Genomic DNA, 22,156 nt, shown 5'->3' with positions numbered 1-22,156 from the left:
GATTGACGTCCAGGCATCTTTGTATCAGTATATTAAGTGAAAAAAGAGCTTCACGCGTTCCTAGGCCTTTGCAAAAACCAAATTGTGTATCATTAAAAACGTGAAATAGCCGTTTATTATATATTACAAGAGGTAGCTTGAAAGTAGCTAGGCATGAAAAACACCTCCATTCCTGTAAACTTAAAGAAAATGGTGTATAACACATGCATACTAACAGTGTGTACCTACGGCTTGGAAATAGTAGCCCTTACCAAAAAATCTGCTAAAAAAATTAGAAACAACGCAAAGAGCAACAGGTGGACACGGAGAATTCTAGAATGGAGACCAAGGCCGACAACAAGAAGCATGGAAAGACCTCAAAAAAGATGGGTAGATGACATAAGAGCAGTGGCAGACAAACAAAGGATTAGATTTGGCGCAAGATAAAGAAAGATGGGACATTTCTCTCATAAAGTTAAATGAATGGGAAGAATATTATACGAAACTGCTGAAAGAGGATAGAGTAGAGTACAGATGGGAAAAGATAAGGGAATTAATAGACAACAGAGACGAAAGACAGGAAATCCCTTTAATAACATTATCTGAATTGACGAAAACCTTAAAAGAGGTTAAAAACGGAAAAGCCGCAGGGCCTGGAGACATTCCCATAGAGCTGGTTAAATATGGGCCGACTGCACTTTTAGATTTAATAGTAGACCTTTTCAATAAATGTATGTGTGGAGACCAGGAAATTCCTAAAGATTGGAATAAATCTTATATAAACTCCATATATAAGAGAGGGAATAAAAGAGACTGTTCCAATTATAGAGGTATTAGTGTGACGAGCTCTGTGGGCCGGTTTTACGGCAGAATATTAAAGAAGAGGGTTGAAAGACAGATACAAGATATTGAAGAACAAAGCGGCTTTCGTACCGGGAGATCCTGCCTTGATAATATATTTATCCTACAACAAATAATTGAAAAGCATGTCGAAAGAAGTAGAGAGACCCATTTGGTATTTATAGACCTTGAGAAAGCATATGATAGTGTCCCGTTAAAGAAAATGTTTGAGGTCCTCGAAAGGTCCGGATTGGATTCGACGTATATCCGAGAGATATATAAATTGTACATAAATGCAGTTAGTTGTGTAAAAATTGGAACCAGAACCTCAAATGAATTTAAAGTCACTAAAGGCCTAAAGCAAGGATGGTGTTTGTCACCGACACTCTTTAAAATATACGTCCAAGAAGTATTGAGGAATTGGAGAAATAAATGTAGATTTATGGGCATCGAAGTGGGACAAAAAACTCTGTATACATTGTTGTTTGCGGATGATCAGGTGGTGGTTGCAACCGATGAGGAAGATATAAATTATATGAATCGAAAATTATTTGAGGAATATGCCAAATGGGGGTATACTGTAAACATAAGCAAAACAGAATATTTAAAAATTGGAGGAAATACCACAGATCTGAGGCTTGAAAACGCAGTCATAAAAGGCTGCAACCAGTATAAATATCTAGGAAGCATCATATCAGCAGATGGCAGAGTTAAGATAGATGTACAAAACCGAATAACCCAAGGGAAAAAATGCATCCGAATACTGAATTCATTACTGTGGTCTAATAAAATAAAGATGCATACCAAACTTCGCGTATACAGAGCAATTGTAGAACCAATTACCACATATGGTGCCGAATGTTAGACGATGACAAAGAATGAACGAGGTAAAGTAGACGTTGTGGAAATGGATTATCTTAGAAGGTCATGTCGAGTATCGAGAATGGAAAGAATCAGAAATGAGGAAATACGAAACCGTACAGGAATTAGAGATATTCTTTCAGATAGAATACAAGGAAGGCAATTACAATGGTATGGTCACGTGATGAGAATGGAGGAGGAGCGGTGGCCAAAGAAAGCCTTAATGTATGTTCCGCCAGAAAGAAGGAAAACGGTAAGACCACCAAATTCCTGGAGAAGAGAAATTACAAAAACAATGCAATCTAGAGGCTTAGAAGAGGGAGGTTGGAGAAATAGGAAAAGATGGAGGCTACAATGAGGGAAGCGGCAATCGCCGTAGGACCCCCGTTATATGATGATGATGATAAAGAAAGATGGAAGCAATTGGGAGGGACCTACAGTCAGGAGTGGATGGAAAATGGTTGACAAAGAGAGGCGGGAGGTAGCGTTGTATATTCGTATAAATTTGATACCGAACAAATTTTAATTGTAGCATTTGAATAGCATTCGATAGTCAGCAAAACCTGCGTCAGTCGCTGCACTTGCGGCAGAGTTAAAGTTGACAGCTTCTAAAAGTTGTATAAAAATTTTTGTCTTAATAGTCCAGCCAGGATGGCATTTGACCTTGTATGGAGGGCTACCACAAATTTTATTATTCTAAACTTTAGGAGTCAATGGTAGTGCAAATTTAAAATCGTGAATTCCGTCCAAATGAATTCCGTCGTTGCGTTAGCAGCCATCTTGAATTTAAAGGAGAACCGTTTTGGCTCAATATCTCCGCCATTTTCAACTTTTCGACAAAAATGGAAGGTACTGAAATTGTTGTAAATATGATTTACTACAATTTCTTTTTTTAAATTTTTTTCGTCCGGTCAATATGTCCCAAGTTAAGGTGGAAAACATTGGTAGGAGTGGGGTGCGCATAATTATTTAATTAAATCGTTTATTGTTAACTTTACGACATAATTTTATGAAATAATGACTAAATATAAGTATTAAATTATCCCGTTTATTATTAAATTTACAACATAATTTTTTGCCTCAATATAATTAATTAATATTAATAATAAAGAACTCAAATCTGCTCTATTTTGGTTTTAAGTTCATGTAATGTTTCATATTAGGCTATACTGTTTGAATGACATTTAGGTAAGGATTGTTAGAAGACCAAGAAAGTACATTTCTGTTTTGGTTTCTAAATTAGTTGTTTGTGCTTCTGGTCGTATGACTGGCCACGTCGTACTGCTAAAAAATATAATTCCCGCTAGCATTTAATTTCATGATACTTATTTACGTATTTAGGGCATCCTAAATAAATTAAAACATCCTAACCCTCACACTGCCATACAGCCCCAAATCATAATCCATTTCGGAAATTTTACGGTCAGTTTCGTACAGTCTTTGTGAAAAGCCTCATGCTTAGTGCGAATAACTGGTTTGCGGTAATCATTAACACGGTTTTATTAAGAAAACTATTACTTTAAGCAATTACTGTAATTTAAAACAATAAACATTTCTGAATCTGAATCTGAATCTGAGAGAATAGATTTTCTCCCTAGCTATATTATTAACTATCAATTAACGATTATTTTATAATTATTTTGAACTAGATACAACATACTCTCAATCAAATATCAGTTACAGAAAAAGTTTAGTATGCAAAAACAACAATTTACATTAAATATCATTGCAAAATATTTGCAAGGCTATACAAATGCCTAACTAAATTTCCAAGAATTGCATCGAGAGCCAATTCACGGAAACCCTTTTATCGGTATGGAGCTTATTACCTGCAAGCGGGAGCAAATTCCTGTGCACCCTACCAGGCATCATTTTATTGAAATTTTACAGCGATTAACTCAATTTGACACAAAATTAATTGTAGAATATAGTTTGACGTTTGTTAGAGTGTTCGCATTATTTTCGCTGCCTAATTGTATTATCTTTTATGGTTCTTTGCAGTTATTTTATACTGTCTCATTGTTTATATGTCAGTAATTAACTATTAATTAACTTAAAATAGTAAATGTTCCGTCAAACGCCTTAATTTGTTGTATATTTTAATCACATATTTTAAAAATTTAACGTAAATAGCCAAAACTTACCAGTTATTCTACTTAAATTTCCCAGATCAGATCCAGCAAATCCGGCTATATGAGCTCCTAAGCTAAAGCCGATAATATGAGTCTTTTTCAAAGACAGTCCATTTTTTTCTACAAGTCCTCTAAGAAGAAGGGACAGTTGTTTCCCTACCAGTCTTGTATTGGCAGAAGCTTTTACGTAATTCGGTAGCGCAGCTCCATTGCTCCAATCAACACATATGATATTGACTTCTTCCTACAATAAACAAATTTTGTTTTTAAAAAATTTGATATACAAAATAATACTAAATATATATTAAAAATGTAATGAAAGACTGTAATAGAGTAACAAACCTATAAATATTTACGTCTAAAGATACAAAGCACATATTTACTACAAAAAACTTTGTTTGTAAAAGGGAAGATGGAAAACAGTTTATGTAACGATGGTGTCTATAAAATATAGAGCTAATGACTTACTGTAGTTTATTCTGCTTATTTTCTTTATAAAAACTATCTTAAATATTAATGTGTCTCACTGGTCATATCTTCTGTTGTACAATCTTGTAATCTCTTATTATCCAGTTAATTTAAAAAAAAATAGAGTTTCTTGTTGCGATATCTTGCAGCAAGATTGCTACAGCTATTTTTATAAATAAAATATTTTGTTATTGTATATATATATATATATATATATATATATATATATATATATATATATATATATATATATATATATATATATATATATATATATATATATATATATATATATATATATATATATATATATATATATATAGTAAACTCTTAAATATTGGGGAAATCTGCAAGAAATACTCTAATGTGTATCAATTGTTTCGCCGAACGTTTTCGCCAAAGAGAATTAATTTGGCTTCTTCAGGGCTGAAAGAGAATAAATTATAATTAGCTACCATATATTATCTATTAAAACATTATTGATCTTACCGTAACTTAGAATTGTAGAGTTAGAATATTAAAAAACTTTGCTAGTAACATAGTGGTGTTTTTTGTTACTATGTGCAAAAAAAGTTTTTTTATAAGGATTGAAATGTATGGTAGCTTCGAACTTGACACGCAAAGGCTTACCCAAGGTTAATCGAAAAACCCAATGCAACTACATTTAAAAGGAGGTAATTCTTTGAAATGTCGGCAATAACTAAATTTTTGATTTTTAGATAGTTAAAAGTGAGGTTCTGTTTAAGCCAGAACGCAAGCGCTGACAACTTCATTATTAATTGGTATGAATCTTTATGTCGTTAAGGTTCATTGGTAAAAAACGAATGAATTTAAATCCCAGTAAAGGGAAATATTATTTTGATTTTCTTTATTTAATTATATTATATTGTTCATGTATTATTGAATCTTATTGAGACGTATCTAAGAAAAGCAAGGGAATGTTATATATTATTTGTTAATGAAAATTAATTATAAAGGTATGTTAGTTGTTAATGGATATATCATTACTAACTTGACTGATATATCCATTAACAACTAACATACCTTTATAATTAATTTTCATTAACAAATAATATATAACATTCCCTTGCTTTTCTTAGATACGTCTCAATAAGATTCAATAATACATGAACAATATAATATAATTAAATAAAGAAAATCAAAATAATATTTCCCTTTACTGGGATTTAAATTCATTCGTTTTTTACCAATGAACCTTAACGACATAAAGATTCATACCAATTAATAATGAAGTTGTCAGCGCTTGCGTTCTGGCTTAAACAGAACCTCACTTTTAACTATCTAAAAATCAAAAATTTAGTTATTGCCGACATTTCAAAGAATTACCTCCTTTTAAATGTAGTTGCATTGGGTTTTTCGATTAACCTTGGGTAAGCCTTTGCGTGTCAAGTTCGAAGCTACCATACATTTCAATCCTTATAAAAAAACTTTTTTTGCACATAGTAACAAAAAACACCACTATGTTACTAGCAAAGTTTTTTAATATTCTAACTCTACAATTCTAAGTTACGGTAAGATCAATAATGTTTTAATAGATAATATATGGTAGCTAATTATAATTTATTCTCTTTCAGCCCTGAAGAAGCCAAATTAATTCTCTTTGGCGAAAACGTTCGGCGAAACAATTGATACACATTAGAGTATTTCTTGCAGATTTCCCCAATATTTAAGAGTTTACTATTTAACTAATCTGGAAAGATTAAATTTCCTTTCTCTATATATATATATATATATATATATATATATATATATATATATATATATATATTGGTTTTGATAAAAACCATTATTTTGACGACGTTTCAGCAAGGTCGCACTTGCCATTGTCAAGGTAGGTAGTAGCACTTCTCGCTGATACTTAAAGTTAACTTCAAGCATCAGCGGGTAGGCTATTGTCTAATAACATGTAACCATATGTTATTTTAAATAAAAAAATAATGCAATTAACGGAAATCTAAACATAAAAATAAACTTATTTTAGGGTCAAATTGTTGCTTACTTACTTACTTACTTAGTCCTAAGCCTTTCTACCGTTAGGTGTAAGGCTGGTGGGGTTAAGATTTGCACTGTTGTCTCCATGCTATCCGGTCTTGTGTTAGATTTCGTGCACTTTCCCATGTCAATCCTTTCTTCTCAACTTCTTTTCTGATTTCGTCTACCCACCTAACTCTTGGTCTTCCTCGTTTGTTTTTCCCTTGCATTCTCGTTTCAAACACTCGTTTTGTTAATCTTTCATTCGACATTCTACACACGTGCCCGAACCATCTTAGTTGCCCCTCTACTATTTTTTCGTTTATTGGTTCTAGTTTTAGGTTTTGTCTGATTGTTTCGTTTCGTATTTTGTCTGTCCTCTTTCTGTTTGCTATTTTCCTCAGGAACCTCATTTCCATAGCATTGACTCGAGATTTTTGTCTTCCTGTCAATGTCCATGACTCGCTATTATAGATGATTGTAGGTCTAACTACTGATTTAACGACTGCCGTTTTTACCTTCTCCGGTATTTCTTTTTTCCCCAAAAATGTTGTTTTCATAGTGTTAAATAAGCTTCCTGTTCGTCCCATTCTCTCATTTATTTCCATGTCTTGTTTACCGTTTGATTCAATTATTGCTCCTAGGTATTTAAAATGTTCCACTTGTTCTAGTTGTTTTCCGTTTAATTGTATTGCGTGTGTCTTTCTCTTATTTGAAATTATCATTGTTTTTGTTTTCTCTGTATTTATTTTCATATTTATGTTTGACAGTTCTTCTTCTAGGATTTCAAGGTTGTTCTGTAGGTCTTCTCTGTTTTCTGCTATCAAAACCATGTCGTCTGCAAATAGAAGCTCTGATAGTTGAGTCTGTTTCATTTGCCAGTATCCTAATGTTAGTTTTCTCATTCTTCTCTTGGCTTTCTTTATTGCCTCATCCAGTACCACTGAGAACAGCAGTGGGCTCAACACGCATCCCTGTTTGACGCCTTGACTTGTAGTAAATTCTTCGGATTCCTCGTTGTTGGTTCTCACCGTATTTGTATTATTATTGTACATATCCTTTATTACATCAATTGTTATCCTGTCAACTCCTCTTTCCTTTAATGTCCTCCATACGTCCTTTCTTTGTATTCTGTCAAACGCCTTTTCCAGATCAATAAAGCATATATGTATTTGTCTATTTTTATTGATTACTTTCTCACTTATTTGTCTTATTGTGAATATGTGGTCTTGCGTGCTTCTGTCCTTCCTGAATCCACATTGTGTATCTTCCATAGTTGGTTCTATTTGGGTTTTTATTCTTGTTTCTATTATTCTTGCGAATACCTTCCCAGGAATACTTGATATAGTAATACCTCGGTAATTATTACAGTTTCTCTTGTCGCCCTTTTTGTGTATTGGTAGTATAATGTCTTTCTTCCAGTCCTGTGGTATTTCTGCTCTCTTTATGATATCATTCATTAGTTCTTTCATGCTGTCCACTCCCTCTATTCCCATCAAATTGTTGCTTATTCCCAATAAAATATAGTAAATTGTATTGTCACAAAAACCAGCTTCAGAACAATAATAAAAAAAGAAGACAATAATATTATATCAGATAAAAAATTATTAAATGGAAAAAAAAGTAATAAAATACAGTGTGTTCTATTTCGTGACAATTTTATTTATAATTTGGAATCAATACTTTAAAAATACCAGATGGGCACAATATGTCAGCGAACATCTAAATATAAACGATATTGAAGTAGGTTACAACACAGAAAATCAACAAAATTTACAACATCAACTACACAGTGAAGACCCAACAAGAGAAGAAGTGTCAAATGCGATCTTAAAACAGAGACAATAAAGCCGCAGGAACAGATGAAATCTGTTGGGAAATGTACAAAGAAGGTGGTGATTAACTTTTTGCAGCAATCCATAAACTAATAGTAGTTATATGGCAGAATATGGGTACCAGAAGAGTGGCTAAAGGGAATAATATGTCCGTTGTATAAAAAGGGTGATCACCTGGAGTGTAAGAACTATAGAATTACTTTGTTAGCATCTGCGTATAAAATCTTCGGCAATGTATTGTTTGGAAGACTTAAACATTTTACAAAGGATATTGTTGGTCAATATCAATGCGGATTTACTGCTGGAAAGTCAACTACACATTAAATTCAAGTACATACGTAGATTCTAGAAAAGTCAGTAGAATATGAAATAGATACACCATACACATACCATCTCTTCGTTGATTTCAAAGCAGCCTATAACAGTGTGAAAAGAAGTGCATTATATAATCCAATGATAAACTTTGGGATCTCACCTAAGTTAGTTAAGTTGACCCAACTAACAATGCAAAACGTAAGCGCATGTGTTAGAATTGAAGGAGAAAACTCTACGTTTTTTGACATTAATAATGGTCGAAAACAGGGGGACGCGCTGGCGTGTCTTTTCTTTAATATTGCCTGGAAAAAGACAATCAGACAATTAAATATTAGAATGAATGAAACTATTTTTAATAGATCGACGCAAATTCTCGCATTCGCTGACGATATGGTTATAGTAGGCAGAAGTATGAGAGATATGATGCAGTGTTTTACAAGGCTTGCGGACGTAGTAAGTGAATTAAGACTTGTGGTAAACGAGAAAAAAACCAAATATATATTGGTTTCTAAAACCCCCCGAAATATCCAGCAGAGAATTCAAATTAACAACCATACCTTTGAGCAAGTCAAATAATTCACATATCTTGGATCGCTAGTAAACGCAATAAACACAACAAGCGACGAAATAGAAAGACGCATAGCAATAGCAAACAGAACTGTTCGTGGTCTCCAGAAACATTTAAAAAATAAAAATATAAAACGTGCAGTAAAGCTTAATATATACAAGACCTTAATAAAACCGGTTTTAATATATGGGGTTGAAGCGTGGACCTTATCTCAAAATAATAAAAGACTTCTTGGTATTTTTGAGAGAAAAATTCTTAGAAAGATTTTTGGGGTCGTAAATGAAAATGGGCTATGGCGTCGAAGATACAACTTTGAACTATATCAGTTATACATCATAAATTGTGAAATTCGTTAAAGTGCAGAGACTTAGGTGGGCTGGACACATTGTTAGGATCTCACATCACGAATACACGAAGAGATTAACATTTTTAAAACCAGAGAGCACAAGAAGCATTCGTGGACGACCACGAATGAGATAGATTGATGATGTGGAAGCAGACCTACAGATTCTAAGGGTCATAAGATGAAGGGAAGTTGCCAGGAATCGACAGGAGTGGCGACTTCTTTGTAAGCAGGTCAAGATCCACAACGGATTGTCGAGCCACTTATGATGATGAAATAATAATTCACTTTGAACCCACAATAAGCAGTTAAGTATTTACTTTACTTTAAAGTTAGGTTGGTACTGATTTTATTTATGCTAAATAAAACTGTCAAAAGATTAGTATCATCATAATAAAATGTTAAAATGTGTTACCATTGTTGCGGGTGTTTTATTTTTAAGTGCCTATAACATAACGTCAACTATAAACATTTTATTTTCATAGTAGCTTCGAGACAAAAAATTGTTAAAAACAATAAAAGTCCACAAGACTACATACCTTGGACACATACTGAGGAATGATAAATATAGTATTCTGCAGGTCATCATGCAGGGTAGAGTCGATGGCAAAAAGGGAATAGGTAGAAAGAGGAAGTCATAGCTACGAAATATTCGAGACATACATGACTGTAGACGAATTATTCCAAGTTTCAAAAACAGAGAAACTTTTAAAAATTTGGTCGCCAACCTCCATTAATGGGGACGGCATAGGAAGAAGAAGTAGCTTCAAAAACTGATAATAGGTATAGAACATGTCATACCACGTAACAGAGAATTAAAAATGTAAACAAAAAAAAGGTCAAAATATATAGAGTGTCCCATATAAAAAAACATAAGTTGATATTATATTTCCTTAGTAAGACCCCCGTAAAAAATATTCTTGTGCACCACTGAACTTTTCCATGATATAGCTATCAAAAATTCCAATAAAGTTTTTTAAAGTTGTTTTTAATAAAGAAGATATTTAACCCTGTCGTTTTCGACATTTTTCAAGCTATTGTGAGCTATTGATGATTTGATTGGGCAATTGGTAGTTTAACAAAAAAAGAAGTCATGACATCTTAACTGCTTTTTTTTATTTTCTCTAGTTTTCGGTATACCCTGCAAAACATACCAATTTGGGACAGTCTGTATAGTTATCTAAAATAATTCACATCCAATACACCAATATCGTAGGTCTATTAACTACACCATTGTACTCCTGGAAAGTCTGAATGCTACTGAATATACGCAGAGCAGAATATTATATTGAAACATGCAATTTACTCGAAGGTAACTGAGATTACATTATTACAGAGTTCAGTAAATTTATGTATTTAATATAATATTATATAAACCGATATAGCTAGATATTGTGAATATGTAAACGAAAATTTAATTACACAGGACATGGCTTTTATAATACGGAAGCAATGATAAATCAATAAATTAGTTCAGCAATAAAAAATTTTACATACATATGTAGTAAATATTTAACTATTATAATATAACCAGACTTTTCGACCAGAAGCATTTCGACTGTCGTCGAGGACCTCTTTATTACACGTGACGCCACGCCGAAACTTCGACGTGGTTCTTATTCCCGTTTCTCACTAAAGATTCTATTATCCTTATAAAAGGGAAACAACAACCTCCTCTTCACTGGAAAAGAGCCAGAATCACTGACGACTAACGACATTGTATGAGTTTTTAGTCTGAGAACAGCTTCAAATGCCATCTTACAACATTCGGTGATCAAATATGTCATCTGTTTATGTGTTAATAAATATTTTTTATTCATGTTTCATTCTATTATCATTATATCTATGTTTTATTGTTCTTTCTTTACATTTATAATTTTAGTTGTTCTAAAAACATACGTTTTAGAGGGAGAACATGTTTGGAAAAGTTTTCAGAGCTTATTGTAATATTTTGTTCAATATTGTTTACATATAACCATATCTTTAAATTTACCACGTTAAAATTGGATCTATTTATATTTTGTATCAATTCTGATAACCACTTATCTACGAATTAAGCACAAGACTGTAGGAAGATTATGCGTTTACCCGAAACATTCGAGATAAAGAATAAAGATTATATAATTTATTACGCCTCCTAAACGGTGCACTTCAAAAACATTCCCACAGGAATTCGTTTAACGCATACCCACGTAAATAGGGTGTTCGTTCCCACAAATTCAAAAGAACTAACTAAGACTTTATGGCGTGCACCTCTACCTTTAAGTCGAAATCATTTCTTCCACTGCGTGCCGTCGAGATCTCGAAGACCTTCTTTACTGCAATGCGATGTACACGGCGGTTTAGACGCGGTTCTTTCCAGTTGACACCATAACGTTCAAAAGGGGTAGGTGTGTTTCTTTTGTGCTAATAATACTTTATGAGTTATGCCAATCAATTTTTTCTTATTTGCAATAATTGTGTCATCAATTTTATATTATTTTATTAAATTTTTTACTACTTTTATTAATTAACCAACTAAATGAAATAATACATAAACAGCCTTAATTGTCCAGTCAGAGCTTGACACTTATCATTACTCTTCTAATTTTGTTAGCCGTTGTTTTAAAACTATTTAAAGCGGTGGTTTCTTAGCGAGAAGACGCTTCAATTTCTTTACACTTTTTTTACCCTTGTACCTGTAATTACCCTGTAATTTTCGATACAATCACGATCAATGTGAAATGTGTGAACAGAAAATGTTAAATGAGCTACAAAGTTTATTGTATATACACATTACATTGTATCTTCTTCATGTAGTTCCTTCTCCTATCGCAGTTTGGCTATCATCACAGCTATCCGTACCTTATTGACGGCTGCTCTAAAAAAATCTACTGAGCTGCAACTATACCACTCGCTTAGGTTTCTCAGCCAGGAAATTCTTCGTCTTCCTATGGATCTTTTACCTTACATTGTGAGCCTTAATATCTCATATTTCGCACCTCTGGTAATGTGGCCTAAATATTCCAGCTTTCTTGTTTTGATGTGCTTTATATCCTCGCAATCCTTTTGTAGCCTTCTTAACAATTCTGTATTTGTAACTCGTTGGCTCCATTTAAAATCCTTTTATAGCACCACATCTTAAATGATTTCAATTTCTTTATATTATCCACTTTTAGTGTCCAGCTTTCCATTTCATACAACAAAGTCGAGAACACGTAGTATCTTAAGGCTCTTATCCTTAGATCCAGAGGAAGGTCTCGATTGACAAACATTGTTTATATATTTATAAATGCTTGTCTTGCAATTTCAATGCCTGTCCTTATTACTCTACCTTGGTCATTGTTTTCATTTACCCAGGTTCCCAGATATTTGTAGTTATTCACTTTTTCTATTATATAAATATGTGTATATATATTCGTACATGAAACAAGAAAATATTACAAATCCCCAAATAGTAGTCGTCAAGAATTTAAGTCAAGATTAAACAATTGTGGAGCGGTGAAATTCTGCATAATACAAACTCAGTTTTTAGCAGATGGACACAACATTTTAGCGATCATTTCTATTTAAATTATGTTGAAGAAGGCGAAAACATAGGAAATTAACTAAACATAAGTCGGCAACAACGACAAGTAACTTTTAAGAAACTTACCACAGCCATGAGTGCGCTTCTAATTTCATAAACCCAAATATAATTGCAATCGCTTCCAAAACCATGAACTAATACTTTTGTCGGTAAACTACCATTAAAACCATCTTTGGCCCATTCAAAAGCGTCATCTAATTTCTCAAACGGCACTTCGGCTGGTGGAGAGCCTCTTTTTCTTCTCCTTCTACCAGGATACATCAAAAACTTCGTACCTAAAAGTCAAACGTATTTAGTATAAGAAGAAATGTCGAGGCAATATACAGCAAGAAAATATCTGTCGATCCACCCAAATTTATAAAATACTAATACCGGCGCATTCACCATTTTATTTGCATAAAAAGTAATTTACAAATTATTTATGGTCATATTTTTTTTCATTTTATGTTTTATCATATTCGAAGTGTGTGTTCATAATGTTTATAGATTCTTGTAGAAAATTGAGACAAGAAGGTATCGATACATATTTTCCAACAATATTTTGAATGTTAAATATTTTTTTAATGATTTATTGATTGAAGCAGAGGAAGTATACTTACTTACTTAGACATGCCATCAAGAAAAATCAATATGTAGATATCTTGACCAGTCAATGACATAGATTTATCCTTGGAGGAGACATTAATGCCAAACATATGCCTTTAGGGGTCACGACTGACTACCACCGAAGGGAAAGAATTTTTAGAAGCAATGAAATATATAAAATGCGACGCAATCTCAACGGAAAACCAACATACTGGCCTACTGACACAAATAAAATCCCAGATCTTATCGACTTCTTTGTAGTCAGAAATATTTCAACAAATTACATAGAGATAGAAGAGGCATTGGATATAAACTCGGACCATTCTCCAATTATTCTCACACTCAGTGACACTGTTATCAATAAAGAAAGCCCCACTAGACTTGTTGACAAAAATACTGACTGGAAAAGTTTCCAGATAGACCTTGAAAAGAAGATTAACCTCTAAGTTCCATTAAGAACCGTTGGTCAACTAGAGGCAGAAGTAGAATTACTCAACAAACATGTACAACAAGCTGCTTGGAACAACAGCACGAACAGTGTCGAAAGAATAACAGCAAATAACTACCCGAAAGAAATCAGAGAAATGATAACCGAAAAAAGAAAACTGAGACGCAAGTGGCATCAGTCTAGAGCACCAGTTAAGAAAACTAGATTAAATAATGCCACACAAAAACTAAAAAGAGAAATTTAAAAAATTAAAAACGAATCGATTAGCATCTTCCTAAGTGAACTACCAAATGATAGTGTTACTGATTACTCATTGTGGAAGGCTACCAAACAATTAAAAAGGCCAATCTTACAGAATCCAGCAATGGTAGCTGGGCAAAAAGCAATATACAAAAGGGCAACAGGTTTGCTGACCATCTAGAAAATACTTTTCAACCCAATGAAGAACAAGAAATAATTAACTGGGAGCTCCCTAATTAAGATGAAATAGAGATTAGCCCTGCAACTCCAAAAGAAGTATATTTGAAAATAAAAGAAAATATAAATCCAAAAAAAGCTCCTGGATTTGATCTAATTACTGGGGAAGTGTTAAAGCAACTTCCAAGGAAAGCTATAATAAAATTAACACATCTTATAAACGCTTCCTTTAGGCTGAGGTACGTACCAAAGTTATGGAAGGTGGTAGAAATTATAATGACACTAAAACCAGGAAAACCTTCACAAGAAGCTTCTTTATATAGGCCTTTTTCACTGTTACCTGTCATGTTTAAATTATACGAAAAATTACTCTTGAAGAGACTAAAATCGATTATAGAGGAAAAAAATCTAATTCCTAATCATCAGTTTGGATTTAGAGCAAGCCACTCAACGATAGATCAGGTGCATAGAATAACAGATATAGCAGAAAAAGCTCCAGAAGAACGAAAAGTCTGTTCCGCAATCTTCCGCGATGTAGCGCAGGCTTTTGACAAAGTGTGGCATGACGAATTAAATCATAAAATGAGATGCTACTTACCAAAATATTATTCTGAACTACTAGAATCATATATATCTGACAGATACTTTCGAGTTAAATATGAGGAAGCATACTCAGAATTAAGAGAAGTTAAAGCTGGAGTTCCACAAGGAAGTGTCCTGCGGCCAGTGCTATACCTGCTCTATACCAGCGATATTTCATCATTAGAACTTAACACAGTTACGACATTTGCAGACGACACATGCATTTTAGCAGTCGGACAAAACCACGAGGATACAGTAATCATGCTACAGAACTCTGTTGAACAAATTAACATCTGGACCAGGTGATGGCGTATCAAACTGAATGAAACAAAATCTGTTCATGTCAATTTTACTAACAAAAGAGAACAACATATCTCAGTTAGTAAAAGTAGAAACCAAGTACCTTATGCAAATACTGCAAAATATTTGGGTATGACATTAGATTCCAAGCTACGTTGGAAAGCACATATTAAGAAAAAAAAAAGAGGAATTAGGAATTAAGTTCAGAAAGATGTACTAGTTAATGGGAAAAAAATCCACTCTGTCTACTTATAACAAATTGTTATTGTATAAGCAAGTCCTTAAACCGATATGGACATATGGGATACAGCTATGTGGCTGTACAAAAGAAAGTAACATCCAAATTATACAACGATATCAGAATAAATTATTAAGGAACGTCGTTAACGCTTCATGGTACTTCAGAAACTGTGATCTTCATCGAGACCTCCAGATGGATACGGTTATCCAGGCAATAAGTAAGTTTGCCGGGAGTCATGAACAAAGGCTCTCCAATCACGTGAATGTCGAGGCCATCAAACTCCTAGACAACGCCAACCAGATAAGAAGACTTAAGAGAACGAAACCGTTTGAGTAAGTGCTATAAGTGAGTGAAAGTGAAAAAGCAGAGCAAATTGCGGCTAAAGTGTACACGTTAGCTAGTAGTACTATAATGTGTTAGAGCCTAAGGAATATTGCTGAATGTAACTTTAGATAAGTTTTTCGTAATATTTGTATATAGAACTAACTTTCTTATTGATCAGAGTGAATGATCAGATAGCAATAATTATAAGATTCCTGTTGGAGTTTTATTAAATTAAAAACAAATATATATTTCTTCCAGTGGCGATGATCCGTTGAAAAAAATATTTATATCTAAAAAAGGAAGAAAGAAAGTCAATAAACGTCAATGCCAGAGACTTTTGCTTAAAACCACTTAATACAACATTACTTCCCATACGAAAAAAAAAAGAATGAGCATTTAAAATTTTTGTGTAACAAGAGATTGTTATATTGAATCCTTTTTTAATATTTACCATTTTCTGGGAAAGAAACAGCAAAAGATTCAGACAATGAGAATTGAAAATATTTAAAAAGAGTCAACAGCTTTTAAACAGTAATTAAACTACGTACGTAACTTTATCTCTTAACGTTGTTATTAGTTTTTCAAAATTCATAATAAAAATTTTTCATGCAAGGAATATAACAGAAGTAATTGTTATGTCAGTATAGAAAACGCATAACATGTTATATTTGCCATTATATCCAAAATTAAAAACGAATCATCAAATGTTAATTTATGCTACACTAAAAAATAAAAGTACGTCCCAACAACATCCGTTAACGTTTATGAGAAATTTTTTATAACTCCTCGCTTTTATTTTATGTCTTCCTTAACATAAGCATTAATAAAACAGTAGAAATGTCTATTACGAGATTTTTAACATTGAACAAAGCAGTTCTATTTGAAGTTTATTGCTTTTTAATGAAACCGCATTTTTATATTCTAATTTAATCCCATTTTGTTGGATGTAAATATTAATTCTTCTCCTACTAATATGATATTATCTGTTTCTTTCCTTTAAAGGGCACTAGATGTCAACGTTTGACTATAAACAAAGTATAAAATACTGTACAAATAATATACGAACAGGAATAATCAAATCTCTAGCTTCTATTGTATTACGAGCATTTCGCTATGTTTAGCTCGTTACTATTACAGGAATTAATGTTAAACTTAACGATCTTCCGAGTTGAACTGCGTCGATTATCACTGCGCCGAGCTTTCGACGTCCTCTTTGATGCCTTCTTCAGGGCTTCCGAGGTCTCAGTCGCTTGAGTCCCTAGACAGTACGATGGTGACGTGTTTTGGGTGGACGATGGCGTGGTGGTTAGCGCGTGATTGGCGCGGGTAGTGGCGCGGGGGTTAGCGCTCTACTAATAATGAAGTGAACCTATATATCTCCTCGGCATGTCCAGGAATCAATGGAAATAAATAGAAAAAGAAGAAAACAACTTGACGCCAGACTGTATAATTACTGGATCAATTATTAAAATTATAAATTAAAACCTTACATTTTTCTAAAAGCTCGCTTAACTATTCATATACCAAAGTTAAACAATTAATTTTATTATTAATATTATTTACCTATATCTTCCGGTTTGTCCGGAACAGTGTCTAGATAACCAAAAGGTCCAGACGCTTCGAAACATCCCAAATCTCTGTAGCAAGCTGAGACTGTGTCTTCCCTCTTTAACCTGCAAAATAACATACATAAAATAAGACAAAAATCTAAAACCTTAAATTGGTTGCACACTATGCCTTAAATTCAGCTTTAATTTTGTATGACATGACCAGGCAATGTTACTCACTGAGGTAAAGAATATTTATTTTGAAGGATATTGAATAAACTAGCAAAGAATAGAAGAAAATAGAATAAGATTTAAAAAAAAAACAAATAACAAAACCACATTAATCAAAAAAGCCGTTTGGACGCATACAAATATTCGAGGACACTGCTTAGTCTATATCAAACATTTCTTCTTTCCAAGTAAGAGTTAACAACGTTTATTTAGATTTTTATACTGCAGAAAACGGTATCCCACAAAGCTAGATGAATAAAAAGCTAGTACAGGATTCGAATTCTCCGTTACAAATACAACTGGTATGCTGTTTTTAAAAAAATTACCCAATGCACCAGTCCTTTATTTTCAAAATAGCGTCATTCCTTTCGAAAACTATAAAATTCCTTGTTGTGTGGTTGGATTAAAAGCTTTACTGGAAAAAGCACATACAACACTTGGCGCTAACATGCAAAAAAAGACTCAATTTGCTCAAAACCCTATCAAATTGCTTTTGAGAGACTTTCGAGGTGGTATCTCTGGGCTCAAACCACTAAAACTGGGAATATTTTGAAGACATTAGTTGGACTTTTTGATTTGAATTGGAATCAGCTCGAATGGCTGAACATATAAAGAAACCGAAATAACATTTATATTGTTCTATTGATTTCGATTTCGAGGTGAAAATTTGATTAATTTGTGCTCAGATGCAATACTTTACGGCTTTTATTTTATGTATATATACTGTGACAATATCCTAAAAGAAATTTGTAACAATATCTTAAAGGTTATAAAAACTTTAACTAGTGTAAGGCAAAAAGATTTCACTTAGGGAAATGCTGAATGTAACATATTTCACTCATGTGACACAATTCATTCCATTCCCTTTAAAATCTCGCATATTCGCATCAAAACCATTCAGAGTCTCTAACCCCGCAATTTAAGAACTATATATCTTCTCTAACCACAATTTTACACTTCAAAAAGAATGGTTCATCCGTTTTCTGAGCTTTTAGAAAAACAGGGGAGTTTTAAAGGAAACGAAAGGATTTAAAATGGATCGCGATTCGAAAGTTACATAGAAGAGAACAAGTTTTGTATTTCAAATATGTTAATAATCTTTTTTTCAATTTGTTTTTATAAACTTTGTACCAACCAGGACTTATTACCATCTTCATCATTGGTAAAGACAAGTAATAACATATATAATATTAATAGCTTTAAGATAGTCTAGTATTTTTTCTACAGAGCATATCTAGTCTTCTTCTTCTTCTTTCAGTGCCTATTCGTTCCGAATATTGGCAATCATTCTGGCTATAATTATTTTATTGACTGATGCTTTAAATAGATTCGTTGTTGTTGTGGAGAACCATTTCCTCAGGTTCTTCAACCATGATATTCTCCTTCTCCCAATTCCTCGCTTTCCGAATACTTTACCCTGTAGGATTACCTTCAGTAATCTGTATTTAGTGCTGTTTCTCATTATATGTCCGAAATATTCCAACTTTCTCCTTTTAATGGTATACATCACCTCTCTTTCTTTGCCCACCCTTCGTAATACGGTCTCGTTGGTTATCTTGTCTGTCCATGATATCCTTAGAATTCGCCTGTATAGCCACATATCTAGTCTAGAAACAAGAAAAGATTGTTGGTAGACAGTAGTATAATTCCTGGTGATTATATTTTTAAAGTTCCAATAATAAATTAAGAATAAGCTCCAGGTAAAATATCTTATCCGTAATTGTTTATCCAAGGAGAAAGTTCCAGTGTGCCAAGCAGCTTTTTTCAACGTGCTGGGGATAACAAAACACAGGCCCTCCTATATGATAAAACGATTTATTGAAACAGTTAAGTACCGATTGAACGCAGAGGTGGTGATCGAAAAACTGCAAAATATCGGGATAAGCTGGAAGGAATGCAAAAGTTTATAAACCGATTAAAATGCACTGAATCCCATTACTGCCATTAAGTGACGAAAAGAATTTATCTTCCATCTGAACTCAGCGTCTCAAAGTTATATTGAATGTACACTGCTCAGACAATTCTGTCGGAGACTGTGAAGAGATCGTATCTTCGCTATATATTCAACAGAAAATATAATTTGAGCTTTAAAACTCCAAGAACAGACCTTTGTTCGAAATGTTTAGAGCTAGACGAGAAATACGAGAAAAATTGGCAATCTAAAATTAAACTAATGACTGAAAAGGGCTCCACAAACTTTGAACGAAAGTATTTTTCCAATTTCTTCAAGAAAACAAAGAAGACCTAGAAACTTTTGCCAAAAATTTGGCCTTTCCAAAGTTCCTGATCAAAGTGCTTATTATTCAAGGCAGCTTTATTTTTATAACTTTACTGTTGTTGAAGGTTCCTCTAAGTCTAAGTAAGGAAAATGTTTTTTCGTACTGTGAGACTGCAGACATGTTTGGCAAAGGATCAAATAAAATTTTCAAAGAAGGTACTACTGGTCGCCGATGGATGCAGTGGCCAAAATAAAAACTTGATAATGATTGGTATGTGCTGCAAATGGCTAGCCGAGAGCGCACCACCAAATGTTAAATTACTTGAGTTAGTTTTTTCTGTAGTTTCAACAAAATATCCTGAAATGTCTCGTAAGATTTGGAATGTATATAAACATAAAGTTGACAGTGTAAGTAGTAGTATTAATTGATTTGAATAACAGAATAGTTCTATCATTCATTCAGAAAATTATTAACAAGTAGGGTAAATCGAGGAGAGACGGGGAGGTGAGACGGCGCGGTACGCATAAAACGAGATGTACTGTAACGACAAACGTAGTTTACCTTGCTCCGGCATTGGAAAATGATTACGTGCCCAAAGCGTGTTTAAATGATCAAAAAAGGTTTACTTTTTCTCCGAAAAACTTGTTTATTGTTTGTGAAGGGTACAACAATTGTTATCAAAGATTTTGCATCCAAGATTTGAGGTAATTTTTTCATATTTTTGGTTATATTAAGTAAATAAATATGTGAGGAAACCTTAAATTATAATTTTAACCTAAAAATTCCTAGACATGTATAAATTGAGAGAAGTTATTCAATGCGCCATCTCCCCTCATATAAATAGGATAGATGGCTCACGTATTGAGAGGAGAGATGGTGCACTTGCAAGGAGAGAATTATTTGATATAATAATAGTTTTTTGTATAAAAATTTAGTAATGTTTTATTGTTTTATTCATAGAAATCTTTTATTTCAGAAATGCCCACAAAATACATAAGAAAGGGTAATTCTTGTCGAGGTCAATGGACTGAGCAACAATTAACAGAGGCAGTTAATGCAGTAAATAATAAACAAATGGGAATGAATAAAGCTGCACGTGAATATAATAATAAACTACGTAGAAGAATATCAAACAATGATTGTAAAAAGCGTACTTTGAGACCATCTTCAACACTGGGATAGGTAGAACGCAAAATTGTAACTCATGTTAAGAAGCTGCAACAACGAGGCTTTTCTCCGACTAGAGAAGATGTTCGTTCCATGGCATTCAAGTTAGCTGAACGCATGGGAATCCCACATAAGTTTAACAGGAATACTGAAAAAGCTGGATATCCTTGGTTAACATTATTTCTTTCACGAAATCCAGATTTGTCCATAAGAAAAGCCGAAGGCCCTTGCTCGTTTAAATGGAATGTGCCGTAAAGATGTTGAACAATACTTCATACTTTTGGAGTCTATTCTCATTGAACTTGATCTATTCGATAAACCTGGCCATATTTATAAGATGGATGAGACTGGACTACAGCTAAATAATAAACCAGGATATGTTTTAGCCATAAAGGGTTCAAAAAATGTAGCAGCCATCACATCTGGTGAGAAAGGCGAAACAATCACATTATTAGCATGCTACAATGCAGAAGGTACATTTATACCTCCTGTATGTATTTTTAAGGGAAAAATAAAAAGAAAGAGTTTGAAGACGGAATGCCTCCAGGATCAGTGGTTTACATGTCTGAAAAATCGGCTTATATAAACAGTTCTATTTTCTTGGCCTGGTTACGAGACCAATTTACTTCACGAAAACCAATAGCAATGTTTTGCTGATTATGGATGGTCATTCTTCGCATTGCAGCGATCCTGATATTCTTGAATATGCAGAACAAAATGGCATAACCCTATTTTGCCTACCTAGCTACACGATACAGTTCTTGCAACCTCTTGACAGAGCGCTTTTTAAATCATTAAAATTAAATTACCAATTTGCTTACAATTCGTTTATAAAGAATAACCCAGAAAGAAAAATAACTCGGCTTCAATTTGGGAAATTACTGAAATTTGCTTGGGGAAAGTCTGCTACGGTTAGTAACGCAGTATCCGCTTTTGAATCAACTGGAAGTGTACCTTTGGATTCTTCTGTAATTCCCGACGATGCTTTTTTGTCGATGGGGGATAATGTACCGAAGGAAAAAGAAATTAACCCTCACCTTTCAAGACCTGAATTACAACCTAAAACTGGTTATAGCAACTATAGTGATTATCAGCTTGACAAAAGGGGGAGCTAGATTTGATACAGAGAACAGAAACTACAAGTAAAAATCACTCTGAAGTTGATATGTCGATTAGAACTGTAACCTCTGAAAT

The 22,156-nt window shown here is 33.3% G+C and overlaps 1 protein-coding gene across 6 annotated transcripts in view; it reads right to left on the bottom strand.

Annotated features, from left to right (window-relative positions):
* The window catches only part of LOC140440228 (uncharacterized), a 211,021-nt gene that overhangs the window by 42,100 nt on the left and 146,765 nt on the right, over positions 1-22,156 (bottom strand). For all 6 annotated transcript variants that reach the window (XM_072530582.1, XM_072530581.1, XM_072530584.1 and 3 more), the window contains 3 exons: positions 17,362-17,471; positions 12,968-13,176; positions 3,825-4,056 (listed from right to left, as the gene is read on the bottom strand). In XM_072530582.1, coding sequence (XP_072386683.1) covers positions 3,825-4,056; positions 12,968-13,176; positions 17,362-17,471 — 551 coding nt within the window. The remainder of the gene's footprint in view (positions 1-3,824; positions 4,057-12,967; positions 13,177-17,361; positions 17,472-22,156) is intronic.

The sequence above is a fragment of the Diabrotica undecimpunctata genome, chromosome 4 (genome assembly GCF_040954645.1).
Source record: "Diabrotica undecimpunctata isolate CICGRU chromosome 4, icDiaUnde3, whole genome shotgun sequence".
Lineage (NCBI taxonomy): Eukaryota > Metazoa > Arthropoda > Insecta > Coleoptera > Chrysomelidae > Diabrotica > Diabrotica undecimpunctata.
This window is presented reverse-complemented; position numbering and strand designations above follow the sequence as displayed.